We start from the raw sequence: 26,817 nt of genomic DNA, 5'->3' as shown, positions 1-26,817 counted from the left end.
CTGATAGAGAAATCATTTGAGGAAGGCTCCAGGAACTAAGGCTGGGGCTGGGTCAGTGGAGAGAGCAGTTTTCAACAGTTAGTTTTATCTCCTCTTACAAGCCTTTCCTAGGCAGTGACTCCTCCCATTTCCCTGCAGCATCTCCTGATGGGGTGCACAGGTGGGGGTCCTGGCAGGCATCAGCTCGATGGGAGAATCCCCCCTCCAGCCAGACTCACAGATCTTCCCGACAGCTTCATCTTTCCTTTCAGGCTGTCCTCCCTGCTTCCTCCCCCACCATCACCATAGCAACACAGTGGTGTAAAAAATAAAAGAGCTAAGGCATCTAAATATAGTCTTGAGTCTCAATACTTCCAGCACAGAGCCTAAAACCTAAGGGGTGACAACTAAGAGCAGCCAAAGGATGAGCAGCAGCCAGGAGGCAGGATGAGTCCAGGAAGGGTGGAGGATAGAAGGAAGGGAGGGGAATGGCCATCCCCTGACCCTGCTGCCTGTGTCTTAGCATTTGACCCCATGCCCTTCCCCCTCCACGTGGATGGTGTCACCTCCATGTTACTGCTGAAGACACGGAAACTCAAAGAGGTCAGGAACTTGGCCAAGTTCACATAGCTGTAAGCATTCGCACTCAAATTTTTAACTCCTATCTCTGAGACCCTAGACTTTATGTGTTTTTCCCGCCATACCCTATATTAGATGCAGACTTTTCTGGGGACACTGGGCTTTTTGAGATAATCATATAAATAAGCTGAGTCCAGAGCTCAACTAAATCATTGGGTGAGGTTCAGTTTAGTTGTAGGGTGAGGGGTAGGGAGGAGAGGGAAGGATGTAGCTTCTGTGTGTTCCTTGAGGACGGAGGAGGATGAAGAGGGAAATGATGGTGAGAGGAACACAGGGCACATGATGGAGTGGAGTGGGAGCAGAAGCTGTTTTGATTCCCTAAAACAGAACTTAAACCTGTACAAAAAGGGCATGATTAGAAGCCCTAAACCAGAGAATGCTCACTGTGATTCGTGCCATCACTCATCCATTCATTCAACGGATATTTTTATAAGCATCTCACTTGTGGTTGACTCTGGAGATACGGAGACAATTAAAACAAATACAGCCTCAGCCCTTGCAGAGCTTAGAACAGTGGAAAAGACAAATAAGAAAATAATTACACACTTGATTCTTTCCGACTGCGACATGTATAAGTATGTAACACAAGTACATCACCTCCCTGATGGTATCAGTATAAAGGAGATACAGACACTGTTACAAATGAAAAAAATTCACTTGGTCAGTTTTCAAGGTGATGTCCATTTTCAAGGTGGTGTACTAATAACTTAGCTTCAACCATGAGCTTACGTGATCAGTGTACCCTGTTCTGTCTCATTGTAAAAATCATGAAGTCTATCTGATAGCTGTGTAAATGAAGCTTTCAAATCCCTGCACCTTAGACCCAGATGAAATCCGATGGAAATGCATTATGTCTTCTTACAGCCCTTGGTGTGTCGCTGGCGTAAGTGTGTGTGAATGTAAACAAGGAGACTGAAGCTATGGTACCGGCTCCTTAGGGCTACCAGGAGCAGAACTGGGAAGTGTCCTGAATTAAGCAGGTGCGGAAGAGGAGGGCGAAGGCATTAGGAAGTTGTGAGTTTCTGTGGATCCAAAGCTTTTCCAGACTACCTGCAAGACAGCAAATACGGGGCCTGCTGTATGAATGAGTTAGAATTAGATAATAAAACGTACGTGGAGCCCTTTAGGTCTTCAGAGTAATGCTGTCTAAATACGTAGTGCTCGCATCAAAGATAATGATACAGTAGTCTATTTATAGCACTCTGCTACCTACCTGCAGGCTCTTTTCCAGGGATGTGGTGCAGATGAATGGGCAAGAGCTGGGAAATGTGCTTTGAAATCCTTGATTAAAAGGCCCTCCAGGCACATGTAGAGTTTCAAAGAGTATTATATGACTGTCATTGTCACGAGGTTTTCTTTTCTCACCCAGAGTGTCACCGCCTTCCGTTTCAGGTGAATGACTCTGCCTGACTGGTGCACGCCCTGAACATCATCAGGAAGTCAGCAGCTCACAGATGTGCAGTATAAACAAGCTTGTTGTTAACTGAGGGTTCCACGGGCATGCTGGGCTGACTCCTGTCAGCTGCCCGCCCCCCCCGCCCCGCTCCTGTGAACTTAGGTTCTCCCAAGCTCATTTTATTTCCACAACTAGGACAGGAATCTTCAAACGTTGTGCTGGAAATGAGCATTGTCTGCAAACTTTCTGGTCCTGAAAAGTGGGGAGAGGTGATGATTGGAGGAAGGCCGGGTAGATGTGTTAGGAAGGGGAAATGGTCTCTTCTCCCCACCCACCCGCCTCACCATGCCAGGCCAACAGAGCAAGGGAGCAGGCGCAGGAGAAGTCTTGGAAGTGAGGGCGGGCCAGGAAACGATCTCCAGGAATTGACGCTAATTGCGACTAATCGTGAAATCAGACTGTTGCATCTCTGGGAACAGTAAAAGGTGTGGATGGGTGGGGAGTGGGGTGCACCTCTGTCAACTGGAACAGCCAGGATCGGGCTGGAAGGAAGTGAATTCAAATGCTGCCTCCTCTCCTTGACCTCCCATGGAGAACTGCTCTTCCAAGGACGAATTGGCACCATTGCCTCTTCACGTTCCCCCGGGAAATCAACCAGGACCCTTGAAGGCCCTTCTCTGACCAGTTAAAATATGGGATTAAACTATGCAAATGAACCGCCTCTGCAATCACCCTCAGCTCCCGCCCTAGGAGAGAACCAAGAGCAGGGTTGGATAATAGGGAAGGTTCAGTTCAGTTCAGTCGTTCAGTCGTGTCTGACTCTTTGCCATTGCATGAATCGCAGCACGCCAGGCCTCCCTGTCCATCACCAACTCCTGGAGTTCACCCAAACTCATGTCCATGTAGTGGGTGATGCCATCCAGCCATCTTATCCTCTGTCGTCCCCTTCTCCTCCTGCCCGCAATCCCTCCCAGCATCAGGGTCTTTTCCAATGAGTCAACTCTTCGCATGAGGTGGCCAAAGTATTGGAGGTTCAGCTTCAGCATCCGTCCTTCCAGTGAACACCCAGGACTGATCTCCTTTAGGATGGACTGGTTGGATCTCCTTGCAGTCCAAGGGACTCTCAAGAGTCTTCTCCAACACCACAGTTCAAAAGCATCAATTCTTTGGCACTCAGCTTTCTTTATGGTCCAACTCTCACATCCATACATGACCACTGGAAAAACCACAGCCTTGACTAGACGGACCTTTGTTGGCAAAGTAATATCTCTGCTTTCAATATGCTATCTAGGTTGGTCATAACTTTCCTTCTAAGGAGTAAGCGTCTTTTAATTCCATGGCTGCAGTCACCACCTGCAGTGATTTTGGAGCCCAAAAAAATAAAGTCTGACACTGTTTCCCCATCTATTTGCCATGAAATGATGGGACCAGATGCCATGATCTTCGTTTTCTGAATGTTGAGCTTCAAGCCAACTTTTTTACTCTCCTCTTTTACTTTCATCAAGAGGCTTTTTAGTTCCTCTTCACTTTCTGCCATAAGGGTGGTGTCATCTGCATATCTGAGGTTATTGATATTTCTCCCAGCAATCGTGATTCCAGCTTGTGCTTCTTCCAGCCCAGCATTTCTCATGATGTACTCTGCATATAATTTAAATAAGCAGGCTGACAATATACAGCCTTGACGTACTCCTTTTCCTATTTGGAACCAATCTGTTGTTCCATGTCCAGTTCTAACTGTTGCTTCCTGACCTGCATATAGGGAAGGTTATCTTCTGATAAGAGGAAAAGTTACCTTTGCCTGCCCCGCCCATCATGGCAGCAAAAGGTGTCCCTCCTCCAGTCAGAAGCAAAGCCCAGGTAAAGGACTTAGATGGAAGGAAACTAGAATGTTGCCTTGAGCTACAGGCACTTTGGGGCTTCCCAGGTTGCTCACATGGTAAAGAATCTGCCTGCAATGCAGGAGACCTGAGTTTGATCCCTGATTTGGGAAGATTCCCTGAAGAAGGAAGTGGCAACCCACTCCAGTATTCTTGCCTGGAGCATTCCATGGGCAGAGAAGTCTGGCAGGCTACAGTCCATGGGGTTGCAAAGAGTTGGACCCAACTGAGTGACTAACACATACTCATACATACCTTCTGAGAGGCATTTCAGCAGCAGGTTCAGGGGAAGGATGATCCTCATTTCCCAACAGACTTCCTAAGACAGGTTAGGGTCCATATGCAGTGATAGAAAGTGAGGAGTGATGCTGAGGAGATTCTATCCCCCTCCAGGCATACACACCCCGCTGTAATTCTTCCTCAGGCCAGACCATGGAGTGCAGAAAATGCTCTGCCTGGTTCCAGACCAGCACTTGTCAAACTCCCAATCATCTCACCCTCTTCTGACCGTATCCCAGAAGGAATGATCCCCATTAGTTGCATAATGATAGACCATCATCAAATCAAGTGAAATTTATGACTGCTTATTACATGCCAGTTAATATACTATGAATTTTACTTGCATTGCCTTATTTAATCCTCTCAAAACCCCTATGAGGTAGGTTTTATTATTTTACCCATCTTCAGATAAGAAAATCAAAGCTTATAGAGATTAAGCCATTTGCCCAAAGTCCTAAAACTCTTTTTCTCCCCCCCATAGGTTAATTTTGCTTTATTGTAATTTTTGTTTTTATTGAAGTATAGTTTACTTACAGTATTATAGTTAGTTTCTGGTATACAACAAAGTGATTCAGATATATAGATATATATATATATGGAAAAAACATGAAAAAGAATATATATTCTTATATATGCATATATATTCTTTTTCATATTTTCCCCATTATGGTTTATTACAGGATATTGAATATCGTTCCCTTTGCTATACTGTAGTACCTTGTTATTTATCTATTTTATATATAATAGTTTGTATCTGCTAAGCCCAAATTCCTAGTTTATCCCTCCCCTACTCACTTTGTTTTCTCTCTGTGAGTCTGTTTCATAAATAAGTTCATTAGTGTTATATTTTAAATTCCACATATAAGTGATGTCATATGACATTCGTCTTTCTGACTTACTTCACTTAGTTTAATAATCTCTAGGTCCATTCATATTGCTGCAAATAGTATGATTTCATTCTATTCATGGCTGAGTAGTATTCCATTGTATCTATTGTATAGATGTGTGTATATATATATATATACACACACACACACACACACACACACACACCACATCTTTGTTCATTCATTTGTCAGTGGGCATTTAGGTTGCTACCGTGTCTTGGCTATTGTAAATAGAACTGCTATACATATTGGGGTGCATGGATCTTTTTGAATTATAGTTTTGTCTGGATATATGCCCAGGGCTGAGATTTCTGAATCTTATGGGCACTCTATTTTTAATTTTTTGAGAAACCTCCCTGCTGTTTTCTGCAGTGGCTCCACCGATTTACATCCCAACCAACAGTGTGGGAGGGTTCCCTTTTCTCCAAACCATCTCTAGCATTTGTTATTTGTAGACTTTTAAATGACAGCCATTCTGACCTGTGTGAGGTGATACCTCGTTATAGTTTTGATTTGCATTTCTCCAATAATGAACAACATTGATCATCTTTTCATGTGCCCACTGGCCATCTGTATGTCTCCTTTGAAGAAATGTCTATTTAGGTCTTATGCCAATTTTTTGATTGGGTTGTTTGTTTTTTTGGTTATTGAGTTGTATGAACTGTTTGTAATATTTTGGAAATTAAGCCCTTGTCAGTTACAAATATTTTCTCCAAGTGCATTGGTTGTCTTTTGTTTTTAAGGTTTCCCTTGCTTTGCAAAAGATTTTAAGTTTCATTAAGTCTGATTTGTTTATTCTTTTCCTTTTATTTCTGTTGCCTTAGGAGAAAAGTCTTAAAACTCTTTAAGTACTGAGTCCAGGTATCTCTGACCTTGGGCTCAAGCTCGTAACCACTAAATGACAGAACGGAATGTTGTTTTCACAGCACAGGTCACAGGAAGGAACATAATGTGCTGTGCTCAGTCGTGTCCGACTCTTTGTGACTCCCTGGACTGTAGCCTGCCAGACTCCTCCGTCCGTGGGGTTCTCCAGGCAAGAATACTGGAGCAGGTAGCCATTCCCTACTCCAGGGGATCTTCCCAACCCAGGGATCAAACTCCTGTCCAGAATAGAAAGTTGTTTTCATGGCATGGGTCACAGGAAGGAAGAGTATAGCATATTAACATTCCACTAAAGGCACGACTGAATTCATGAAGTGGCAGTGGAGCCAGGTTCTAGCCAAGGGGACTCCTTTCATGTATGTTTTAAAGGCCAAAGGAGTTTAGATTTGTTTGGGAAGGTAAAGGGGAGACAGCAAAGATCATTTCAAAAGAGAAGCCCCATAACAATGCTCTGAAGGGAGAATATAGGCAGAAGTGATGTTGGAGAGGCCCGCTCAGGTCTGCCTCGGCGCAGCCTCCAGCACAATCACTTGTTGAGAGCTAGTGCAGGCTCTGCAGGCAGTCCCCGGGTCAAACCCTGGCACCACCACTTAGTAGTTTCACTCATTATTCATTGAACGGGTACAGATTGGGGGCCTAAGTGCCAGAGGCTGCTGCTGCTAAGTCACTTCAATCGTGTCCGACTCTGTGTGACCCCATAGATGGCAGCCCACCAGGCTCTCCTGTCCCTGGGATTCTCCAGGCAAGAACACTGGAGTGGGTTGCCATTTCCTTCTCCAAGAGGCTGTTGCGGCACTGGTAAATAAGACAGTCACAGCTTCTGCTTTCATGGAACTTATATTCTGGTGGGGAACGGATTGTCTGAAGACAAAACAAATATGTTCAGTTCAGTTCAGTCGCTCAGTCGTGTCCAACTCTTTGCGACCCCATGAACTGCAGTACTCCAGGCCTCCCTGTCCATCACCAACTCCCACAGTCCACCCAAACCCATGTCCATCATGATGCCATCCAACCATCTCATCCTCTGTCATCCCCTTCCCCTCCTGCCCTCAATCTTTCCCAGCATCATGGTCTTTCCAAATGAGTCAGCTCTTTGCATCAGGTGGCCAAGGTATTGGAGGTTCAGCTTCAGCATCAGTCCTTCCAATGAACACCCAGGACTGATCTCCTTTAGGATGGACTGATTGGATCTCCTTGCAGTCCAAGGGACTCTCAAGAGTCTTCTCCAACACCACAGTTCAAAAGCATCAATTCTTTGGCACTCAGCTTTCTTTATAGTCCAACTCTCACATCCCTACATGACCGGAAAAACCATAGCCTTGACTAGACAGACCTTTGTTGGCAAAGTACTATCTCTGCTTTTCAATATGCTATCTGGGTTGGTCATAACTTTCCTGCCAAGGAGTAAGCGTCTTTTAATTTCATGGCTGCAATCACCATCTGCAGTGATTTTGGAGGCACAAAAAATAAAGTCAGCCACTGTTTCCACTGTTTCCCCATCTATTTCCCATGAAGTGATAGGACTGCATGCCATGATCTTCGTTTTCTGAATGTTGAACTTTAAGCCAACTTTTTCACTCTCCAATTTCACTTTCATCAAGAGGCTCTTTAGTTCTTCACTTTCTGCCATAAGGGTGGTGTCATCTGCATATCTGAGGTTATTGATATTTCTCCCGGCAATCTTGATTCCAGCTTGTGCTTCTTCCAGCCCAGTGTTTCTCATGATGTACTCTGCATATAAGTTAAATAAGCAGGGTGACAATATACAGCCTTGACGTACTAACAAGATAAAAACAAAACAGGGTGACCTGATGGGGAGTAGTTAGAGCCAATCAGAATGGGTGGACAAAGAAGTAACAGGTGAATTGAAACATTTAAAAATGCCCTGATGATAAGAATCAGGAAGGTCCCAGGCTTAGGAAAGAGTTCAGTGAAAAGGCACTAAAGCAGGATTGAGGTGGATGCATTTGAGAAAATGGAAAGAAAACAAGTAGAGCTTGGGTAGAGTGGATGGAGGAGGAGGGGTAGGCCGCGAGTTAGGGGTAAGCCAGGCTGAGCTCTCTGAAAAGGCAATGGCACCCAACTCCAGTACTCTTGCCTGGAAAATCCCATGGACGGAGGAGCCTGGTAGGCTGCAGTCCACAGGGTCGCAAAGAGTCAGACACGACTGAACGACTTCACTTTCAGTTTTCACTTTCATGCATTGGAGAAGGAAATGGCAACCCACTCCAGCGTTCTTGCCTGGAGAATCCCAGGGACGGGGAGCCTAGTGGGCTGCCATCTATGGGGTCGAACAGAGTCAGACACAACTGAAGTGACTTAGTAGCAACAGCAGACTGAGCTCTGCAGACCCGGTCAGGTCCTCAGGGTGGTTCGGGAGCCTATAGCATCAGTGTCCATGGAAACTTGTCTGAAATGCAAATTCTCAGCCCCTACCCAGACCTCTAGAATTGGAAACAATGGGGATGGGGCCCAGTGTTGAGTGTTTCATCAAGCCCTCTTAATGATTCTGAACATGTTGAAGTTTCAGAACTTCTGGGCTTGATTATGCAGGTTGGTTTTTGTTTTGTTTTGTTTTGTTTTGTTTTGTTTTTGGTTGTTGTTGTTGTTTTTAAATTTATGTGCTTATTTTAATTGGAGGATAATTACTTTACAATATTGTGATGGTTTTTTACCATACATCGGCATGAATCATAGGCAGTTTAATTTTATTCTCAGTGCACTGGGAACCCACTGAAGGTTTAAAGTACGGGAGTGGCACGTTATGATTTTCATGAAGAATTTTTTAAAGCCCCCTTGCTGTTGAGAAGAGAATGGACTCTTAATTCAGCAAAAGGGATGGAAGCAGGGACCCGGTTGACTTGGGTGGCTATCACAAGGGTCCTGGCCAGAAGTGACAGTGGTTTGAGCAGAGTACCACTGAGGAGAGCTGGGCCATCCCTGATAAGGGCAAGGGCCACAAAGAACTGGCTGCCACCATCCAGAGGACAGTTCAAAGGCAGTGCCTTCAGAGAGGACATTCTGCCCTCCCCAGTCTTCTCCCTTTTGTCTAAAATTAGGAAGTTCGAAGTGGAGATCGGACCTGTCTTCAGAGGGTGGGGACTTACCCTAGTGCATGAGGACAGGTGAGGTCGGCAGCAGTGATGAAGGGATAGACTCTGAAAGGCTGAAAAAGTTGGGAGCCTTCCTGAGAGGCCTAAGGGGTTAGTTTTGGAGGGTGAAGTAGGAGCCCTGCGCATTACACACACATACACACACACAGAGACGTGCTTGACTGAAACCTATCATTTCCAAAAGCAAGGGTTGTGCTTTTTGGCTTGTATCACCGTGCACAAAAATCCTGAGAGGGAGATAAGGGCTCCTGTTCTCTCATTTAAGCTCAGAGAGGGTGAGTGCCTGAGGAGAAGGCATTGAATGAGAAGCAACAGCTGAATACAAACTCCGATCTTTTGCTTCCAAGGCTAACATCCTCTCTGTTAATGCAAGTCACCAAATCACCCCTGGAGTGGGTTAGGATGAGGGTGAGGTGAGTCATACACATGTTGGGTGGCTCCTGTCTTTATTTAAAAATTTGGTATTCATTATGAATTTTTTGTTTAATCCTTTTTTTTAATGTTACATTAAAATATTACTTATCTTGATCACTGAGTTGCCTGGTAGACCCTTAGGTTTTGCACTTTTTACTTGCTTGCCTCACCCTGGTCCTGGCCATGGACCTGTTACTCTATTCTGTAAGAGCCTGTTCCATTGATTGTGAGCAAACTTTAGACCTTTATCACAGAGCAAATAGGATGTCCATTCTCCTCACCCTGTGAAAATCTCAGCTGCAGATTTTAGACTCTATTACCCAAGAAACTGGCCTCCTGTCTTCCTGCCGAGATCACCAAGTAGCTGGAGGCTAGGTCTTGACATTGAAGCAGAGGGTACAGCACTTAGCACTCCTATGCTCAGCAGGGGCCAGGATTCAACCCTGCCCACTCCAACCCTTTGACAGTCTGGGCTCCAGTTTATCTCTAGTTGGTGCAAGACAAGAATTTTCTGTTTGGCTGGTAGAAGAAGGGAAGAACCCTGAACTGGAAAACAGGTCAAATCTAGAAATCTCAAAGGCAGGGAATCCCCTGGGGGTCCAGTAGTTAGGACTCTGCACTCCACTTCAGGGAGCATGGGTTCGATCCTGGATCAGGAAACTAAGATTCTGCATGCTGCAAGGCCAAAATAAAATAAAGTCAGTTAGTCTTTAGAAAAGAAAAGTCTCATAGGCAGAAATTTCTGACAACCCCTTTGGAATACACAACACAATTCACCCAAAATGGACACAATGGTTGACACGTAACCCGGATGCTCTCCTCTCACCCAGGGCCGCTGCATCACAGAACCCCAGGGCCTGCAGTCCCATGACATCTACATGAAGGGATGGAATGCTGCAGCTCAGCCTTAGTTTAGTTCTGGATTAAATCAGTCAAGAAAACTCTAGTAGGACCAGCAGTTCACCTTCCATTTTGTTAAGTCCCTAAATGAAGGAGTTTCTCTGCCCAGACCTGCGACAGTAATCTTTCCTGAACTTGCTCCTCACTGGGATCGCTAAAAATTATCCACCAGAAGGATGGGCTTTTTAAGTGCTGCAGTGGACAGGGATGTGAGGTGGAAAGTGAAGCTTTGACTGTGTTTAACTCAGGTCCTGAGAAGCAAGCTCCTCTCTCTTCCTAACTATTACAAGGTTTTCCTTGGACCTGAATTTTCACATCTGTACAGTACAAACTTCCCTCCTTTCTGCTTGGATCAGAATTGTCCTGAAAAAATGAGATCCCCAACAGAGAGAGAAAATAAGACAGAAAGACCCAGCGTCTCCAAAGCTATGAATCAGTCACTTGTTCTCTTTGGAGCTGGAGGAGACACACTGTTAAATAAAATGATTTTATAGATTATTCTCACTGCCTTTCCAAGAAAGACATTTATCAATTTCAAGGCACAGAAATGGTTTATTCCCAGATCATTGATGGGTTTCTTTTTTTTCTTCTTCTTCTTACCCTCTCCTGTTGACTTAGAAGAGAAAGAGAATTGCAGCTGTGAATTGTCCTCCTCTCCATCCTACTTTCTTAGGGTGAGGCAGGGCACACTTGGGACCCAAATATATATATTCGTGTCCGACTCTTTGCGACCCCATGGACTGTGGCCTACCAGGCTCCTCTGTCCATGGGATTTTCCAGACAAAAGTACTGGAGTGGATTTCCATTTCCTTCTCCAGGGGATCTTCCCAACCCAGGGATCAAACCTGGGTCTCCCGCATTGTAGACAGACGCTTTACCAATAGGGCTGTAAATAACTGAGTCACATATGGAACTGAGACCCACACGTGAGACCTATGGGGACTGGAAATTGAATTTCCCTTTGTGCATAACTAAGTAAGACTCCTGCAGAGACTTCTTTCAAGAAGGCCAGCTTCTCCCTCCAATGTACAGTGGGTAGTACCTAACCCTTCCCCACCCTGTCATAGATAGTTTCCCCAGCATGCGCACACACACAGAGTCAAGAGCATGAAGCACTCCTACCATAGGGCAGCAGATGGGGAGAAATCTTTATTGTGGCTTGAAGAGCAGTCTTCTCCCAGCAGAGACATTGCAGCTAGACAGTGGAGGGGCTCTTTTCCTCATGTGTGTGAGCATGTGCGCACATAGACTCTTCTCTTTGCATGGTGGCCATGAGACAGAGTCAAGCTTAGGAGCCTCCTTGACGTTTGTGGCATGCTCAAAGCAAGACAGATTTGCCGTGCTTGGGGAGTGCAATCTGATGCCTCCACTGAGAACTGTCTCCCAGAGCTTAATATTACCTGCTTTGCCATGGAAGGGCCATAAAAGCATTGGTCAGGGGGAAAATGGTACTTTCTGTACATGTTCATGAGGGCAGGAACATGCTTTTGATCAGTATGTGGTCATATTGATGGGTGGGTGGATGGATGGATGAGTGTGTGGAGGGATGGATATTCCAGAGAACATCTAATTCCTGGAATGAAGGGTCCAGTCTATATCCTCTATGAAAAGGTAGAGAGATAAAAATCTATAATCTTTTCTACCCTGTAGGGCTGCCCTGTGAGGCATGACAGCCTTCCAAAGAAAGGGTGTCTACCAGAAACGCAGACAGACTGCTGACTGAGGAGCAAGAAATGAAAAGGATGGGGGAAGAAACGAGGAAGTTCCATGTTTTGCTCTGTATGCATTGTACCATTTGAATCTTTGAGAATATTTTACTTGAGTTATAATAAATAGAAAGCACAAAGGGAAAAAAAGAAAGGGTGCTTATTTAGAAGACCGTATTTTTAAAACATTAAAAGATTTCCTCACTTTGTCCTGACCTATGGGAAAGAGAATGAGTGGCCCTACGGGGACTTTTGGCACTATTCTGGCTCTAAACATACCCTAAAGCCTTAAGTTCATAGTCATGCAGTAATTTCAGATGTCCTTTTCCCTTTAGCCCCAGGTAAGAAGTTCTTCAGGTATGGGGAAAGCAGGGGATTAGGAGAGGGAAGGAATAGGCCATGAGTTATGGTACCCAGTGATGAGCCCAGACAGTCCCAAATGGACAGGATGCACATGAAGTCTTCAAACGTGGGTGTGCACCCATCGCCTTGCCCAGCAGTCTGGTCTTAATTGTCAGTGGAGACAGAACGTTTCTACATTTTGCCTAGGGGAAACCACCCATACTTATGGGTTTCCTCTGATCAGCCCAACTAGTCATAAGTATGTAAAAGCTGCACACAGCAGCAGGCTCATCAGAAGGGTCCAACATAGATGCCAAAGCAGCAGAAATCCTGTGTGTGCTCCTCCTTACACACCCAAACACCTTTCCCTCCCACTCTGTACCTCCCTGCCTGCTCATCCTCCCACCTATCTGGCCACTCCCCAGCTGCAGAAAGTTATTCCATGAAATCCATGTCTCTGCCTTCACCTGTCCCATATTCTTGTTGGTTCAAGCATGTGTGGGGAACAGTCGATCAGGCAAGAGTCTGCCAAGCGAGGCTGCCATGTGTAGTTGTACAGGTTGTGCGCTGCATAAAGACCCTTGAGTGGAGACTCAAAACTCAACCAGCACTCGCCACACCAAGCTCAGCTGTCTGACATGACCTACTGCTCTGGAAGCTGGAGGAAGGAGCTTTCTTCTTGCCAAGCTGTGTGTCTCCAAGGCTGTATCTTTTCTCAGTTTTGCATAAAGGCTCTGTGGAGCCTAGCAGTAGCTCTACATCAGGACAAAGTAGTTTGATTACGAAACAGACACTGCAAGACAGTTCCAAGAGATCATCTGGCTCAGTTCCTGACTTTATAAAATTTTAAAAAGCCTTTCATATTAGTTGCTGTGAAACAATGTGTCATTAACTTAGAGATGTAACACAATACCTAAATCCCAATTCCATAGCTCAGAAGTCCAGGCATGGCATGGCTAAGTTCTCTGCTCAGGGTCTCCCGAGGCTGAAGTCAATGTGTGGGTGGCTGGGCTCTTGTCTGGAAAACTCTGGGGAAGTGTCTGCTTCCAGCCTCATTCTGAAAGCTGGCAGAATCCAATTTCTTGTGGCTTTAGGTCTGGGGGCCCCCTTCCTTGCTGTCTGTCATCCAGAGACCACTCTGCTCCTTGAGGCTGCCTGCTTTACAGGATGCCCTCCATCATTAAACACTTCTTATGCTTCAAAGGGATTCATGCATGAAGTCCTCTGGCTTCCTTTTTCTTCAGCCAGAAGTAAAGCTTTCTGCTTTTAAGGACTCTGGTGATTAGGTCAGGCCCACTTGGATAATCCCCCATTTTAAGGTAACATAACATATCACATAACGTCATGAGGAGGTGATATCATATTCACAGGCTCCAAGAATTAGGGTAGGACATTGTTGAAGGGACATTGTATTTTATTTTTTATTGAGGTATAATTGATATATATGTTGTGCTAAGACGGGACTTGTTTGTTTGTTTTAAACCTTTAATAAAAGCAAAAAAAAAAAAAGAATGCAGAAGAACACAATGCTGAAAACTTAGTATAAATGTGAATCTTACTAGATGTTCAAATCTGGTATAATGCAAATTTTGTTCATGCTATTTTACATTTTTACCAACTTTGGTTTGTATATTTGCCATTAAGTATTGGCAACAAAATTCTTCAGATTCACATATTTTGGCTACATTGTTTCTAACAGATAAAGATTTATTTCCAGTTTAAGAGAAAAATGCTTATGGTTTGTGCATGATCAAGTATATTTGAAAGATTCAATAACTGCTTTCATCTAATAAGTTCTGGTTTTTCATAAAACGCTGGCATCCTCATTGAAAAATCTTTTCACATAGCTGATCATTTTTGTTCTCAGAAAATGTATAAGGGATCATTGCAAAGTTCAGAATGATCCTTTTCTTTTACATAAAATTCCTCTAAAACAAATTAGCTACAGTAGACTAAAATTTACTCCAGAATATTTTCCTCAAAACAAAGTCAAACCACAACAAAGATCATCCCTTGAATGGATGGTCATCGGCAGTGGCCATCAGCGGTGGCTCCACGTAAGATGGGGCATTATAGAAATTCAACTACCACAGTCTTGTCACCCACCCACATCTATTTTAAAAACCCAATCCCTGAGCCTTTTTTCCCCAAAGGCTTATGTGAATAAGCCCTTTAAGATAGCTGCCCATTTTGAGCAAACACTCACAGGTAGTAAAATAATTTGTAAATTGATCGGAACTCCCTTTTCTCATCATAACCTCTCTGGAACATGCTGGTAGAATCTGAAACTGTCAGTGGTCTGTTGAAACTGGCTTTTACCAGTTCACAAGAGCTGATTGTTATGTGTTTAAGCTTTTTGCAAGCTGGTTGTTCAAACTACTCGTACCCTAAAATTTACTACAGTGGGAGCATTTACACCATGGAAGACATCACCCCAAATCAAGGTTGTTGGTTTTTTTTCCCCCAATGAACAGGTTTACCAGCACACCACTGAGTGTTGATCTTTCTTTACAGGTCATTTCCTTGACCTCCTGTGGCATGTAGAATCCTTTCCACACACCTTTTCATACATGGCCATCATCCAACTTTTGCATACCACCAGAAGTGGGGTGATCACTCCCTTTTAAATCAGTTGATCTCATTGATGCAATGGTATATGGTAGAGTTGAAGTCTGCCTTCTGGCCAATGGCCTCAGTCCTTTGGACACACCACTTGTGATGGCCCCAGGGCCATTTGGAGTGGGTGCCATCTCCTCCCCAGGCAGACACCTCTCCTCTGGATCCACATATCCAATCTGGATTAGAAGGTCAGCCTTTAGAGCCACACTGTTTGAGTTCAAATCCCAGCTCTGCCACTCATTTAACTGTGACCTTAGGCAAGTCTCTTAACTTGCCTAGACCTCTAGTTCCTCATCTATAAAATGGCAATAAAAATAGTACCTACCTACATGGGTTATGGTGAAGACTAACTAAATGAGATGATCTGTGTACCTTGCCTGGCATGTACCTACCTCATGGGTTTGTTGTGAAGATTGAGTTATCTAATATAATAATTCTATAATCTAATATATAATTCTAGAATTCTAATCATTCTATCTAATATATAATTCTAATGAAGTGCCCAAAGAGGGCAGTACCTGGCAGAAGTAAGCACTATTAAAGATTAGTCAATTAATTTGAAACATGATGTCTTCATCAACAAGTCACACTGTTCAGGGTGCACTCCAATTTGCCTCTCAAAATTTAGTGTCAAGGGACTTTCCTGACAGTCCAGTGGTTAAGAATCTGCACTTCCATTGCAGGGGGCACAGGTTTGATCCCTGGTCAGGAGCTATCCCGCATGCTATGTGGTATGGCTGAAAAGCAAATTTAAGAAATTAAAAAAAAAAATGTAGTGTCAGAATGGACCCAACTCCAGCCTTTGCTGAAATGCTAGACTTCGATTTCAGCTCCACCTCCCTGACTGGCACTAGTTTTTGAGCAGCTACATCCTTTTCCCTGAGTTTTTAGTAGAGTCAGAGAGACTTCCCCCAAAAGTCTTGGGGGCTGGACAAGCAGCATCCAAATACCTGGGTTACTTGTTAGAAATGCAGAATCTGAGGCCCCACCCTAGACCTGCCTACTCAGAATCTGCATTTTAACAAGATTCCCAGGGAAAACATGCACACCGAAGTTTGAGAAGTGCTATTTTTGGGGACCTTATGACACATCGATTTTCAAGAGAAAACCAATGAGAGCATCTTAAGCCTTCTCATGAGATGAGAAGCTTTTCCCCCAGACCTTGGTAGAGGTGGGGAATGTCAGTGTTGGGCTGTCAGGCTGTGTTGGAGGTGGGAGGGGCTTTTTTGCCCTGGTTCAGAGCCAGAAACCTAGCAGAGGGAGAGACGGGGGCTGCTGGCACCAACTTAAGAGATAAAAAGGACTAAAAGAAGAACCCAGCACAGACGTGAGGCTTCTGAAAGCTCCCGCAGAAAGGCTAACAGCTCTGTCCTACGGCCCTGGGTCAAGAAAGCTTTGTGAGTGTTAGCTGGCCTGGAGCGGCCAGGATAAATTTAGAGATGATGAAAAGGAACACTTCTTGATGTGGTGAAGAGTCATTTAGTGGGAATCAGGAGGGAAGAGGTCACCAAGTCAGGGATTCTTTAGAGATTATTTCCAGCAAGGGAGGGCCAAAGGGTTAAGAAGCCACCTACTCACATTGCAAAGCAGAGTCAGATCCCTTTATTACCTGCCTATGCTGCCTGAATTTAAATGGGAGAATTCTGTGCTGCTTTGCTGTGGCCATAGCTGGGGAATGGCACCCAGAGTTTACCCACCTGCTTGTACAAAATAAGCTACAAGAGTAATAAGGGACATATGCTAAAACCTCAGCTCTGCTGTTTCCTACCTGGGTGACTCTGGGAAAGTTACTTAACCTCTTTGGGCATCTGTTTTCTCATCTTTAGAGTGGAAGGAATATCACCTATGTTACACGGCTCAAGTAAGGATGAAGTGAGAAAGTTCGTACAGCACTGAATGAGATGGAATGTATATGTTATGTTAGATTCCTTCCTTGTGTTAAGTGAGATTCACAAGGTCCTGATTTGGAATTGGGTTTCCTCATACAAAAGAATGTTCTGAGAAGGCCAGCTAGGCAGCCCAGAAATATGTTTCCCAATCCTTTCCCGGTTGCTGGTGGGCGAGGTCCTGGGGGCATCTTTTCAAGCAACATAATCAGTCTTAGCTGGGAATGCTGCCTGCTTTGGCACCTCCCTCTGCAGAAGGCTCGGAGGAAAGGCAGGCACAGACATACCGTCTCTGAAAGCATGACTGGCTTTTAGGAACAGCTGCTCAGGATAATCTGACCCCATGACCATTTAGTATCTGCCACTGAGCGGAAGGGAAGGTCCCCTGGAGAAGGAACTGGCAGCCCACTCCAGTATTCTTGCCTGGATAATTCCATGAACAGAGGGGCCTGGCCGGCTACGGTCTATGGTGTCACAAAGAGCTGGGCGAGAAGTGAGACTGAGCACGCGTGCATGAGCTGGGCGGAAGGAGGAATTGGGAATGGGAGAGAGGCGGGGTTCAGAAGCCCGAGCCTAAACCCTGGCGTAGGGTTAGGTCCTGGCTTGTTGTTGGAAAGAACAACATTGTGTCCCATAGACTGGACAGATAGCATGGGTGAAATACACTGAGGGTGTAGTTCAGTGACATGTGGGCTTCTAGCCTCTTTGTTGGAGAAGGCAATGGCACCCCACTCCAGTACTCTTGCCTGGAAAATCCCATGGATGGAGGAGCCTGGTGCACTGCAGACCATGGGGTCGTGAAGAGTCGGACACGACCGAATGACTTCACTTTCACTTTTCACTTTCCTGCATTGGAGAAGGAAATGGCAACCCACTCCAGTGTTCTTGCCTGGAGAATCCCAGGAACAGGGTAACCTGGTGGGCTGCCGTCTATGGGGTTGCACAGAGTCGGACACGACTGAAGCGACTTAGCAGCAGCAGGTGCAGCATCCTCTTTGTCCCACTGAGAATGCTCAGGCATTCCATCAAAGTAGCCTTCAATATATTTTTTGTTCCTAATGAGTTATATTTTCACTGTAAAAAGGCAAAGTAGATTCATTTCATGAAGTCTCAGGTTCATGCTGAATTTCATGAATTTCAGATTAATTTTATGATTTTGTAATGTGTTAGAATTTTGCCATTAGCCATGTCGGGAAGGCATGACAAAGGGCCTCCTCTACACCAGACACTAGGACTACAGTGACAAATAAGAAGGACAGGCTCCCTGTCCGCAGGCAGCTTACACTCTAACGTGGACAGGTAGACTATAGGCAAGTAGGTTAATAACCTAACCAGCTAACTTCAGGCTGTGATCAGTGTACTGAAGGGAATGGGCATAGTAAGGAACTTGATGAAACATGATAGAAAGTGACCCAGGGTGGAGGGGTGGGCATGGTGGGGAGGAAAGAGACCCAAGGAGGTAATATGGCCTCTCGAGGAAGGAATGTTTATGTGGCATCAAAAGGACAAGGATAAGCTCAGAGCCAGGCACTGAGAACAGCAAGGATGATGCCCTAAGTGGGCAATAATTTAAGGAAGAGGAAGACCAGTCTGTCTGGGATCCATGAGCAAAGGGAAAACATTATGAATGAAGTTGGTTTATATAAGATCCTATAGGCTATAGTAAGAATTTTGTATTTATTCCAATTAAGGAGGCATGATAAGACCTGGATTTTATTTTTAATAGATAACCCTGTTGTCATGCAGGGAAGGAATTGAAGGAGGATGGCAAAGTCAGGAGCAGGAAAATCTCTTAGGAAGCTATTGCAAAGTCCTGGGGACAGGTAATGTTGTTTTGATCTAGGTCTTGATAGAGGGAAGATGGTGATAAATTAAATGTTTTAGGGTCAGAAGTGGGCATCGGGCAGGGGCTGTCAATGGGGAGGGATGAGAGGAAGGGAAGGAATCAGGCGATTCTGGATTTAAATAGATGATGGTTCCATTGACTGCAATGGAGAAGAACAAGTTTAGAAAGAGAACTCAAGACTCGGCTGGTGACCCTTAATAAATGTAAATGTTCGTCTGGCCTGATTTGTGGCTTAAGCAGAACTGAGAACTTTCTCAATTTTCTCCAGGCCATGCCTTAAGCCCAAGCAGATGTGGTGCCTTCCCCACAAGCAATCTCAGGGAGGGAGTCTTACATCCTGCCTCCTCCCCTGTGACACTTTCCAACTAGAGGGTCCTCCTCGCTCAGCCAAATTTCTTTTGCCACTACTTGTTGTCTGGCCTCATTTCTTGGTCTTCAACTAAGTTGTCAGTGGCTTCTCTCATTCTGTTTATCCATTCACTGAAAATCAAACAAGCACAAGGCAGGCTGTGTTCCTGACATGTGGTCTATCCGGCCCACAACTTGTCACTGGCAGGGACACAAAGCCAGATTGGGGGAGAATATGAGAGTTGCTCTCCATGCTACTTACTACCTTGAACATTCCAAGCCCCTCTAAGAACCCATCTGGCAGTTATGATCCTGTTCTGTCCAATTCCTTCTTGACCTGACTTCTATTTCCAGCCTGTGCTCCTCTTGGTTCACCAGTTCTATTTCTTGACTTCCCTTTTATCCTCTGATTCAATAACTGGAGATGAGATTTCTTTACATATTACTCTCGATGCACCAAACTGGGGTTATATGACTCTTAGTAATGATAGTGGCTATTTATTAAGCACTTACTAGGGAACGCACAGCCTGCCAAGTGCTTTGCACACATTATCTCAGTTAGGAACGCTGTGAAGAGGTATTAGTATTCCACTTTACAAATGGGACTTGGCGAGCTCTAGCAAGTCGCCTGAGGTCACCCAGCTAACTGAGAGGTGGGGCGGGGTTTGACCCCAGGTCACCGTCTCTGATACAAACCCCACTGCCCCGGAGGAGAGAAGGCCAAAGTATTGTGGCCTTTCAGTGACCCCAATGGGTGATTCCTGCACTCTCTGGTGACCAGCCAGGTTAATCTGTGACTGGGGTGGGTGTGACAAGTGATGAGGGTTTGGAGCCCGTTTTTGAAGTGGGGTGGCAGGGGCTGGGTGTGTTAGTAACTGCTATTACATTCACTTCAGGAGCAATGGACTGACATCTACAAGATCGACAGTGTGGCCGATGGAAGCTCTGTAGACATCCTGAGTTCTAACAGTGACTTGGGAAAGCACAGGAGAAAAGAGAAGTGGTTCCAAGTCACAATGTAGCCATATTCCTAGTTTATGCTAAATAATAAACGGTGAAGCTGAAGGCCTCCGTCTCCTCAAGGGCAGGCCTGGCGGCACCCGAGTGGGAAAGGGCAATGCCCTGGGGCAGCTGAGCAGGGCTCCTATGTGGCCCCTTCTCTCCCACCTCTGAGGGGAGACTCAGCTCCATGCCCACCCTCATCCCTCAATGTCTCTCCCCCTTAGTATCTGGGGTCTGATCCGGAAACGTCCCCCTCGTCAAGCATAGCCTGGGAGAGGCTCAGGACCGCCTCTGTTTTTGAAGTTCCTGGTAATAAGTATTTTTTAAAGTAAAGAAATATGCAAAACAGGTTCCTGAAATTGGTTTTTGTTTTTCAGTGTTTAACAGAACAACTCCTTATAGCACAAAAAAACAACTTAATTGTGCTCATCAAAAGATCGCTGTAGGATTTATGAATTAATCGTAATTCAGAGAGTCAGAGTTCCTGTGATCCAGTCCATGTGTTCCTCTGACAACAGAAGCTCATTTGCAGATCTGATCAGTAGTGTTTGACAACTGCTGTGAATTAGCAGAAGGTGTGACTTGAGCCAAACCGCCCTCTAGGCTTCCCTGTGATAGTCACAGACACAGAGAAAGGGACCGGTTCCAGGCAAAACTCCCATGGGCCAGCAACATCCCCCACACACTGCCCTTTCTGCCCTTTCTATAAAATAAACCTTTCAAGTCAGTATCAGCTGATTTCAAAAGAAAAAAAAAATTTTTTTTTAGTTCTTTCTTGCTCTAAAAGCAAGACAGAATAAGGAAGGAAATGCTTTAGAAGAACCTAAATGTCTGAACCTTTATATGTATATTTCACAGCTCTCACGTTTGCCCTGGGATGATGTTAGTGTTATTCGGCCTGTTTGTGTAGCAGTGAAATTATCGTCCAAGGTCACATAGTGTATACAGGATTAGAACCTAGATCCTTTAACTGCAAAGCCTGAGCATCTTCCAGTCTAATAATGCCATGAAGCCACTCAAAGCCTGGGAGGAGTCCAGTGGGGCTGGAAGGCGGTCTGGGGTGACCACTCTCCTCTGTGCTCCTATGGTGTTGGGGCAGATTTTTGACCTTTCTGGGTCTTTTCCCTGTTTCTTTCTCCTCCTGTTTCTTCTCTGGCTGGCTAGCCCCCCAGTCTACTCCTTGCTTATGATCCTTATTTTTCCATCCACAGCAAAACAGTTCACATCAAGGTAATTGATGGTGAGGCGTATGAGAAAAACAAGAATTACTTCATTGAGATGATGGGCCCCCGCATGGTGGATATGAGTTTTCAGAAAGGTGTAGTACCCTGTCCTGCACACTAACGTTAACACCCTCCTCTCCCCTTCTGTTTCCCCCTTTCTCCTACCCATTTATCTCCTTCTCTTTCCCCTTCTTCTGCCTCTCTGGTTCACTGTCCCTGTTTCCTTTCTTGTCCTCTCTTTTCCTCTCTCCCTCTCCGCTCTCTGCACCCAGCTCTGTCCTAACACCTGCCAGCCTGTCACATGGTATCATAAGAGGGATGCTCAAAAGCCAGTGCTCACTTTTGTGGGATGAGGAAATGGATATTGGGGAAAAAATAAGAGAGAGAGAGCACCAGCCCTGAGAGTATCATATACGAGGCTCTCTGCTTCTCCCGAGTGGTTTAGGATGCAAGGAAGGAAAAGATAGCGCAGCTCCAGGCAGAAGGGCAGCCCTGGAACACTGGCTCAGCTCTTAGCCGAGGTCCACGGGGCAGCTCTTCTCAGTGCTAAGCTGATAGTCCCTGGGTACAAACGATCAATATATTTGGATTTGGGTTCTATTTGTGGTTCATCCATTCCTCAAGGCAGGCCTTAGGTGAGAGCCGCTTAACTGCCATATCCCTGGGAGCAAGGGTATTTTTCTCTCCCTTACCTTGATTGAGCTGAAAGTACAGGTTTGAGTTCTAGGTCTAGATCAAAGACCTGCCTGTCATATTCTGCTTTCCCTGTGAAGGGCATCTAGGTGTGAAGGCAGTTAGAAGATGGGAGGGAGGATTCTGACCTGAGGGGAGGCTCCCCCAAGAAGTCACAGGACTTCTCAGAGTGGGCGGAGCTTCTGCTTCAACTTAAATGGCCCCATACACCCCAGCCTCCAAGAGACAAGACAGAAAATCCTTTTTTCAGATGGATCATACTGTGCAGGAGGACAGAGCCATCAATCGTGTCCCTCCAGACCGTGCCCAGGGTCACAGAGCAAGAACCCCCTTCTTGTCCCCCAGCAGAGTCCCTGCAGTGGAAAAACAGGCCGGGCTCACATCCTGTAGACGGCCCTAGGCTCTAGGATGAGAGAGAGTCCCAGAAAATGCCTCTTGACAATCAGTGATATTTGTCTTTGGTGCACTGAGCAAGGTGTGGAAAGATGTCCAGAAAGTGCTCAAAAGGTCACACATAAGCACACACACACACCACAAATGCACAGCAAGTCCTGTGCCCAACAAAGCACCTTAGATCAGCCTAACACTGTATAGATGATAAAGCCGACCCTGTCTTCAGAATGGAACAGGAACATCAGAGGTTCTAATGAAACTTTTTACACTATTATTTGTTAGCACATTTTACCCTTTAGAGAGCATTTAGGTCCCAGGCAAAACAAACAAAATACAAAATAAAAAGCAGAAAATAACAACTAGGGCTCACTATTAGGACTTCTTGACACCACTGTGGTTCTGTGAAGGACCAGGAGAAGCCACACAGAGAGATCCAGGCCCACGTGGCAACTTCTCCAATGACAGTGGACCTGAACCAGCCTCAGGCCAGTCTGTGAAAGGATTTTCTTGGAAACTTTGCTTTCCTGTATGATTTGGTTTTAATAGATATTATGCTTTGGGGATTCCCTGGTAGCTCAGCTGGTAAAGAATCTGCCTGCAATGTGGGAGACCCCGGTTCAATCTCTGGGTCAGGAAGATTCCCCTAGAGAAGAGATAGGCTACCCAATCCAGTATTCTTTGGCTTCCCTGGTGGCTCTCAGATGGTAAGGAAGCTGCCTGCAATGCAGAAGACCTGGGTTCGGTCCCTAGGTTGGGAAGATCCCCTGGAGGAGGGCATGGCAACCCACTCCAGTATTCTTGCCTGGAGAATCCCTATGGACAGAGGAGCCTGGCAGGCTACCACCTATGGGGTTGCAAAGAGTCAGACATGACTGAGTGAGTAAGCACATGCTTTGCTAAGATACCCAAAAATGAGCAGAAACCTCCATCAGCATGTCCCCCTGATGCCTAATAATCTGCATTTAAGGAAGCCAGCTTTGAGACACATCACCCCCATGTGATAGAGGTCCAAAGATGATTTAGAATTGATGATGTGTGTCATTTTCATCACACTTTTCAGGAATGCATCAGCTGTAACTCTTAAAGGAGTCCCACATCATACTGTGGTTAATACGTATTTATTTTACTTCCCACCACTAAAGCCCTACAAGGTAAAGAATGAAGATGATGGAATTCTGCCTTCCTTCCTTCCTTTCTCTTTCTCTCTGATTTGCCTGCCTCAAAAATACTTTCCTTTTAAGATTTTCTTTATGAGGCTCACATTTGAAGTGGGTATAGACACAAGGGAGGGAAACAAGCCCCTAGCTAGAAACTGTTGACATTCTCTGTGGTAGAAGAGCCCTGGGCCACCCCCATAGGCCAGCAGTTCACCTACTCCCCAGAGAAATGCCAGTTACCATGTGACACCCAATGGAATGTGCTGTCCAACTCACTTTGTACTAACCATCAGCAGGATCGAAAATGACTCCTCCCCACCATCACCCCCCTTCTTCCTTCCCATTTCCCTCCCATCCTCAATGGATCCCTTCCTTTGCCCACTTTCCCTTGCTTTCTGACTCCCTTTCCCTCTCACTCGTAAGGACAACTCTGACCAAGGAGATAAGAAAAGCTAAGACCATTTTTGACATAAGAACAATATAATCCACTGAGTCCTGTCAAAAGCCACCATGGCGGGACTGGGCTGCATGTGCCAAGAGTGATGGGGAATGATTTTAAAGGCTGTGCTCCGGGTGACCAACCAACCTACCGACCCAGTCGACACTTTCTCTCTTGTTGTCCCTACAGGAAAACCGTAAGGGTTAAAATAGTAGATGAGGAGGAATACGAAAGGCAAGAGAATTTCTTCATTGTCCTTGGTGAACCGAAATGGATGGAACGTGGAATATCAGGTGTGAGATTCTTTAAAAAAACAAAAACAAAAACAAAAAATGAACAAACAAAATAAAACAAAAAGAAAAAAATTTAAGCAAGCTGTAAAGCAACAATAACAAAAAGAAACTATATTTTTTTCTCCCCTCCCCCCCTTTTTTCTTTTTCTTCCTTCCTCCTTTTGACCAATGGACTTTTTTTATTCTTTTCCCTCCTGTATTCTCGCTCTCACCCTGTTTCGGTATCATCTCTGCCTTCTTAGCCTTAGCTTATTTCCAAGTCCTCCTTTTTCACCTCCTGGGCACAGTGCAGCCTCGACTCCTCATGACCCTGCTGAGTTACATCTGCCTTGTGTTCCAATTATCTGATTACTAATGTCCCCTGCACTTCCACCACCCACCCCTGCCCCATTTCCCACCCCACACAAAGTCACCTGTAAATGTGCCAACTCCTTGGTGGATGGGGAGGAGAAGATGAAAGGAATGCATGCGATGCATGCCTGTGCCCCTTCCCTGCCTTCTTCTCCTTCTACCCTCCTCTCTCTCTAGCCTGGATTGAATTGGGGAGGGTCTGGGGTGGGGGCTGGATCCCATGTTGCAATGATGCTTTGACAGTCTTCTGCTGCATCTCCCAACCTCCGTGGAGTGCTTGGCAGGTTTTTCACTTGCAGAGTGGCCCATGGGCCCCTTTGCCCTTCCTGGAGGTAAGTGTTTTATCTGGCTATTTCACAGTTGGGTAGAGCAAAACGTGGAAAGGTATACCAGTTGTCAGAGGTCACACTTCTGGGAGCTCTCTGAGGGAAAGCTGGCTTCCAAAGTAGTCATGCAATCTGGAACCCTGAGCTGTTCATCCTTCCCTTGACATCCCACCCCATCTCGTTCTACCTCTTGTCTAGCCCAAGGTGGGGTACTTTATTCCAACTGCTTTAGGGTAATGCAGTCCTGAAAGCAGAAAATTGAGTCTGCAAAAGTGAAGTGATTAACTCCAGGTATGGAAATCACCTCAGCCAGAAGGCCCTGGAAAAAGACTGACATTGGGCCAGCCCAGAGTGTGGCCTTTTGGGTTTTCCAATAGGAGGGACTCTCAATGGCGTGGTTGGTATTGATCCTTGAGAAATAGATGTTGGACAGTTCACAGAAGGCAGCCTCGGCTTGGTGTCTGCAAATGAAAGCATTACCCAGGTCTTGAGATAATCCTCATCCCACACCAGAGATGTGGCCTCCTCTCCTCCTTTCCTCAGGACCTGCATCTTGGGATACCTGCCTAAGGGACTGATTATGTTGCAACCAAGGTCGATGTCAGGAAAGATTTCTTCCCTTGAAGAAAACGATTGGAAGCTACACCTTTGAAAGTGTTGGAGGAGTATATGTGGGTAAGAATGCTTTGGGGAAATGCCAAGAGGAGGTCATTTAGACTCCCCTTCAGGACACATGTGCTGCTGGGAGCCTCATGGAGTATAGAACGGTGAGATCTACTTTTTTGTCAAAAAAAGATGATGCTTCGGCCACTACTTCACATGACAAACAACAGCGTGAAGACAGATCCGATATTCAGCCACTACATTCCCAAAGGCTTGTGCCCAGGTCTTCTGAGACATGAATGATTGCTCAGTTCCCCTTGTCTTCTGACTCTCTCTGCAAATCTGACTGTTTCTGGGCCCACACTGGTTTGGTCACACCTGGTGTTGGAGAAGCAGAAGCCCTGTCTGCTTTCCATTATTCATTCTCTTCTTGGCCACCTAATATGTTGCCATGAGCCTGATTTCCAAAGAGTGCTGCAAGAAAAGAGTAATTTCCGTTGCTTCCCAGATTGTGTTCCTGCCACCTGGACTAGTCTCAGAAATTGTCTCAAAATCTGCCTTACCTCATTCCCGTCTCCCTTCTGCCTTTACTGCACATCTTCATGATTGGTTGGACGCAGCTGACACCTAAGGCCGTTATCAACTAGCCTCATCAATTTCCACAGTCCCTAGCTACTTATGTGCATGCAAATGAAAGCTGGACAAAGGATCACACAGGGAGGTTAGAAAGAAGGCAATTTTCTCCAGACAAGAAGGGTGAGTTGCAAGTCCATCCATGACTTTATTCTACCAGTGAAGAGGCTTTTCTTTTCTGCCTCCCCAATAAAGACCATTCAACAGCAGGACAGAGAGTGACCTAAGATAAATCTTGTGATCTTCAAGAGACTTGACCAAACATAAATGCCTATGGCTACTCTTCATTTGAGGACCCCTTTTCACTGCAATAGATTCTCTGTCCAAGGAGATGTCAGCAGAGCCCTGATGGAGTCCAATCCTGGGGGAGGCAGTAGAAGAGAAGAGAAGGATTTCATCAAGCTACCAGTGTGATATGCCCCTAGATCTTTTCCCAGTGACCAAGATGGAAGTTGCCAATAGGAAAGGTGTCCATTTTCTGTCAGTTTCTATTATCTATAGGGTTTATTTTCAGTTTCTTCAGATCGTCCCATATTTTGGCATTAGACCACAAGGTGAGAGGTCATAAAACTCAATTGTCTAGACTCAGAA

At 45.4% G+C, this 26,817-nt stretch overlaps 1 protein-coding gene across 11 annotated transcripts in view; it reads left to right on the top strand.

The window, feature by feature from the left end:
- Positions 1-26,817, top strand: part of SLC8A3 (solute carrier family 8 member A3) — a 170,482-nt gene that overhangs the window by 124,156 nt on the left and 19,509 nt on the right. For 7 of the 11 annotated variants that reach the window (XM_055538472.1, XM_055538466.1, XM_055538467.1 and 4 more), the window contains exon 3: positions 21,327-21,433. In XM_055538472.1, the coding sequence (XP_055394447.1) occupies positions 21,327-21,433 (107 nt within the window). Of the gene's footprint in view, positions 1-21,326; positions 21,434-24,209; positions 24,314-26,817 lie in introns of those variants that run through there. The other 4 variants (XM_055538476.1, XM_055538474.1, XM_055538471.1 and 1 more) reach the window with 2 other exon arrangements.

Source organism: Bubalus kerabau, chromosome 10, assembly GCF_029407905.1.
Source record: "Bubalus kerabau isolate K-KA32 ecotype Philippines breed swamp buffalo chromosome 10, PCC_UOA_SB_1v2, whole genome shotgun sequence".
In the NCBI taxonomy this organism is placed as follows: Eukaryota; Metazoa; Chordata; class Mammalia; order Artiodactyla; family Bovidae; genus Bubalus; species Bubalus kerabau.
This window is presented reverse-complemented; position numbering and strand designations above follow the sequence as displayed.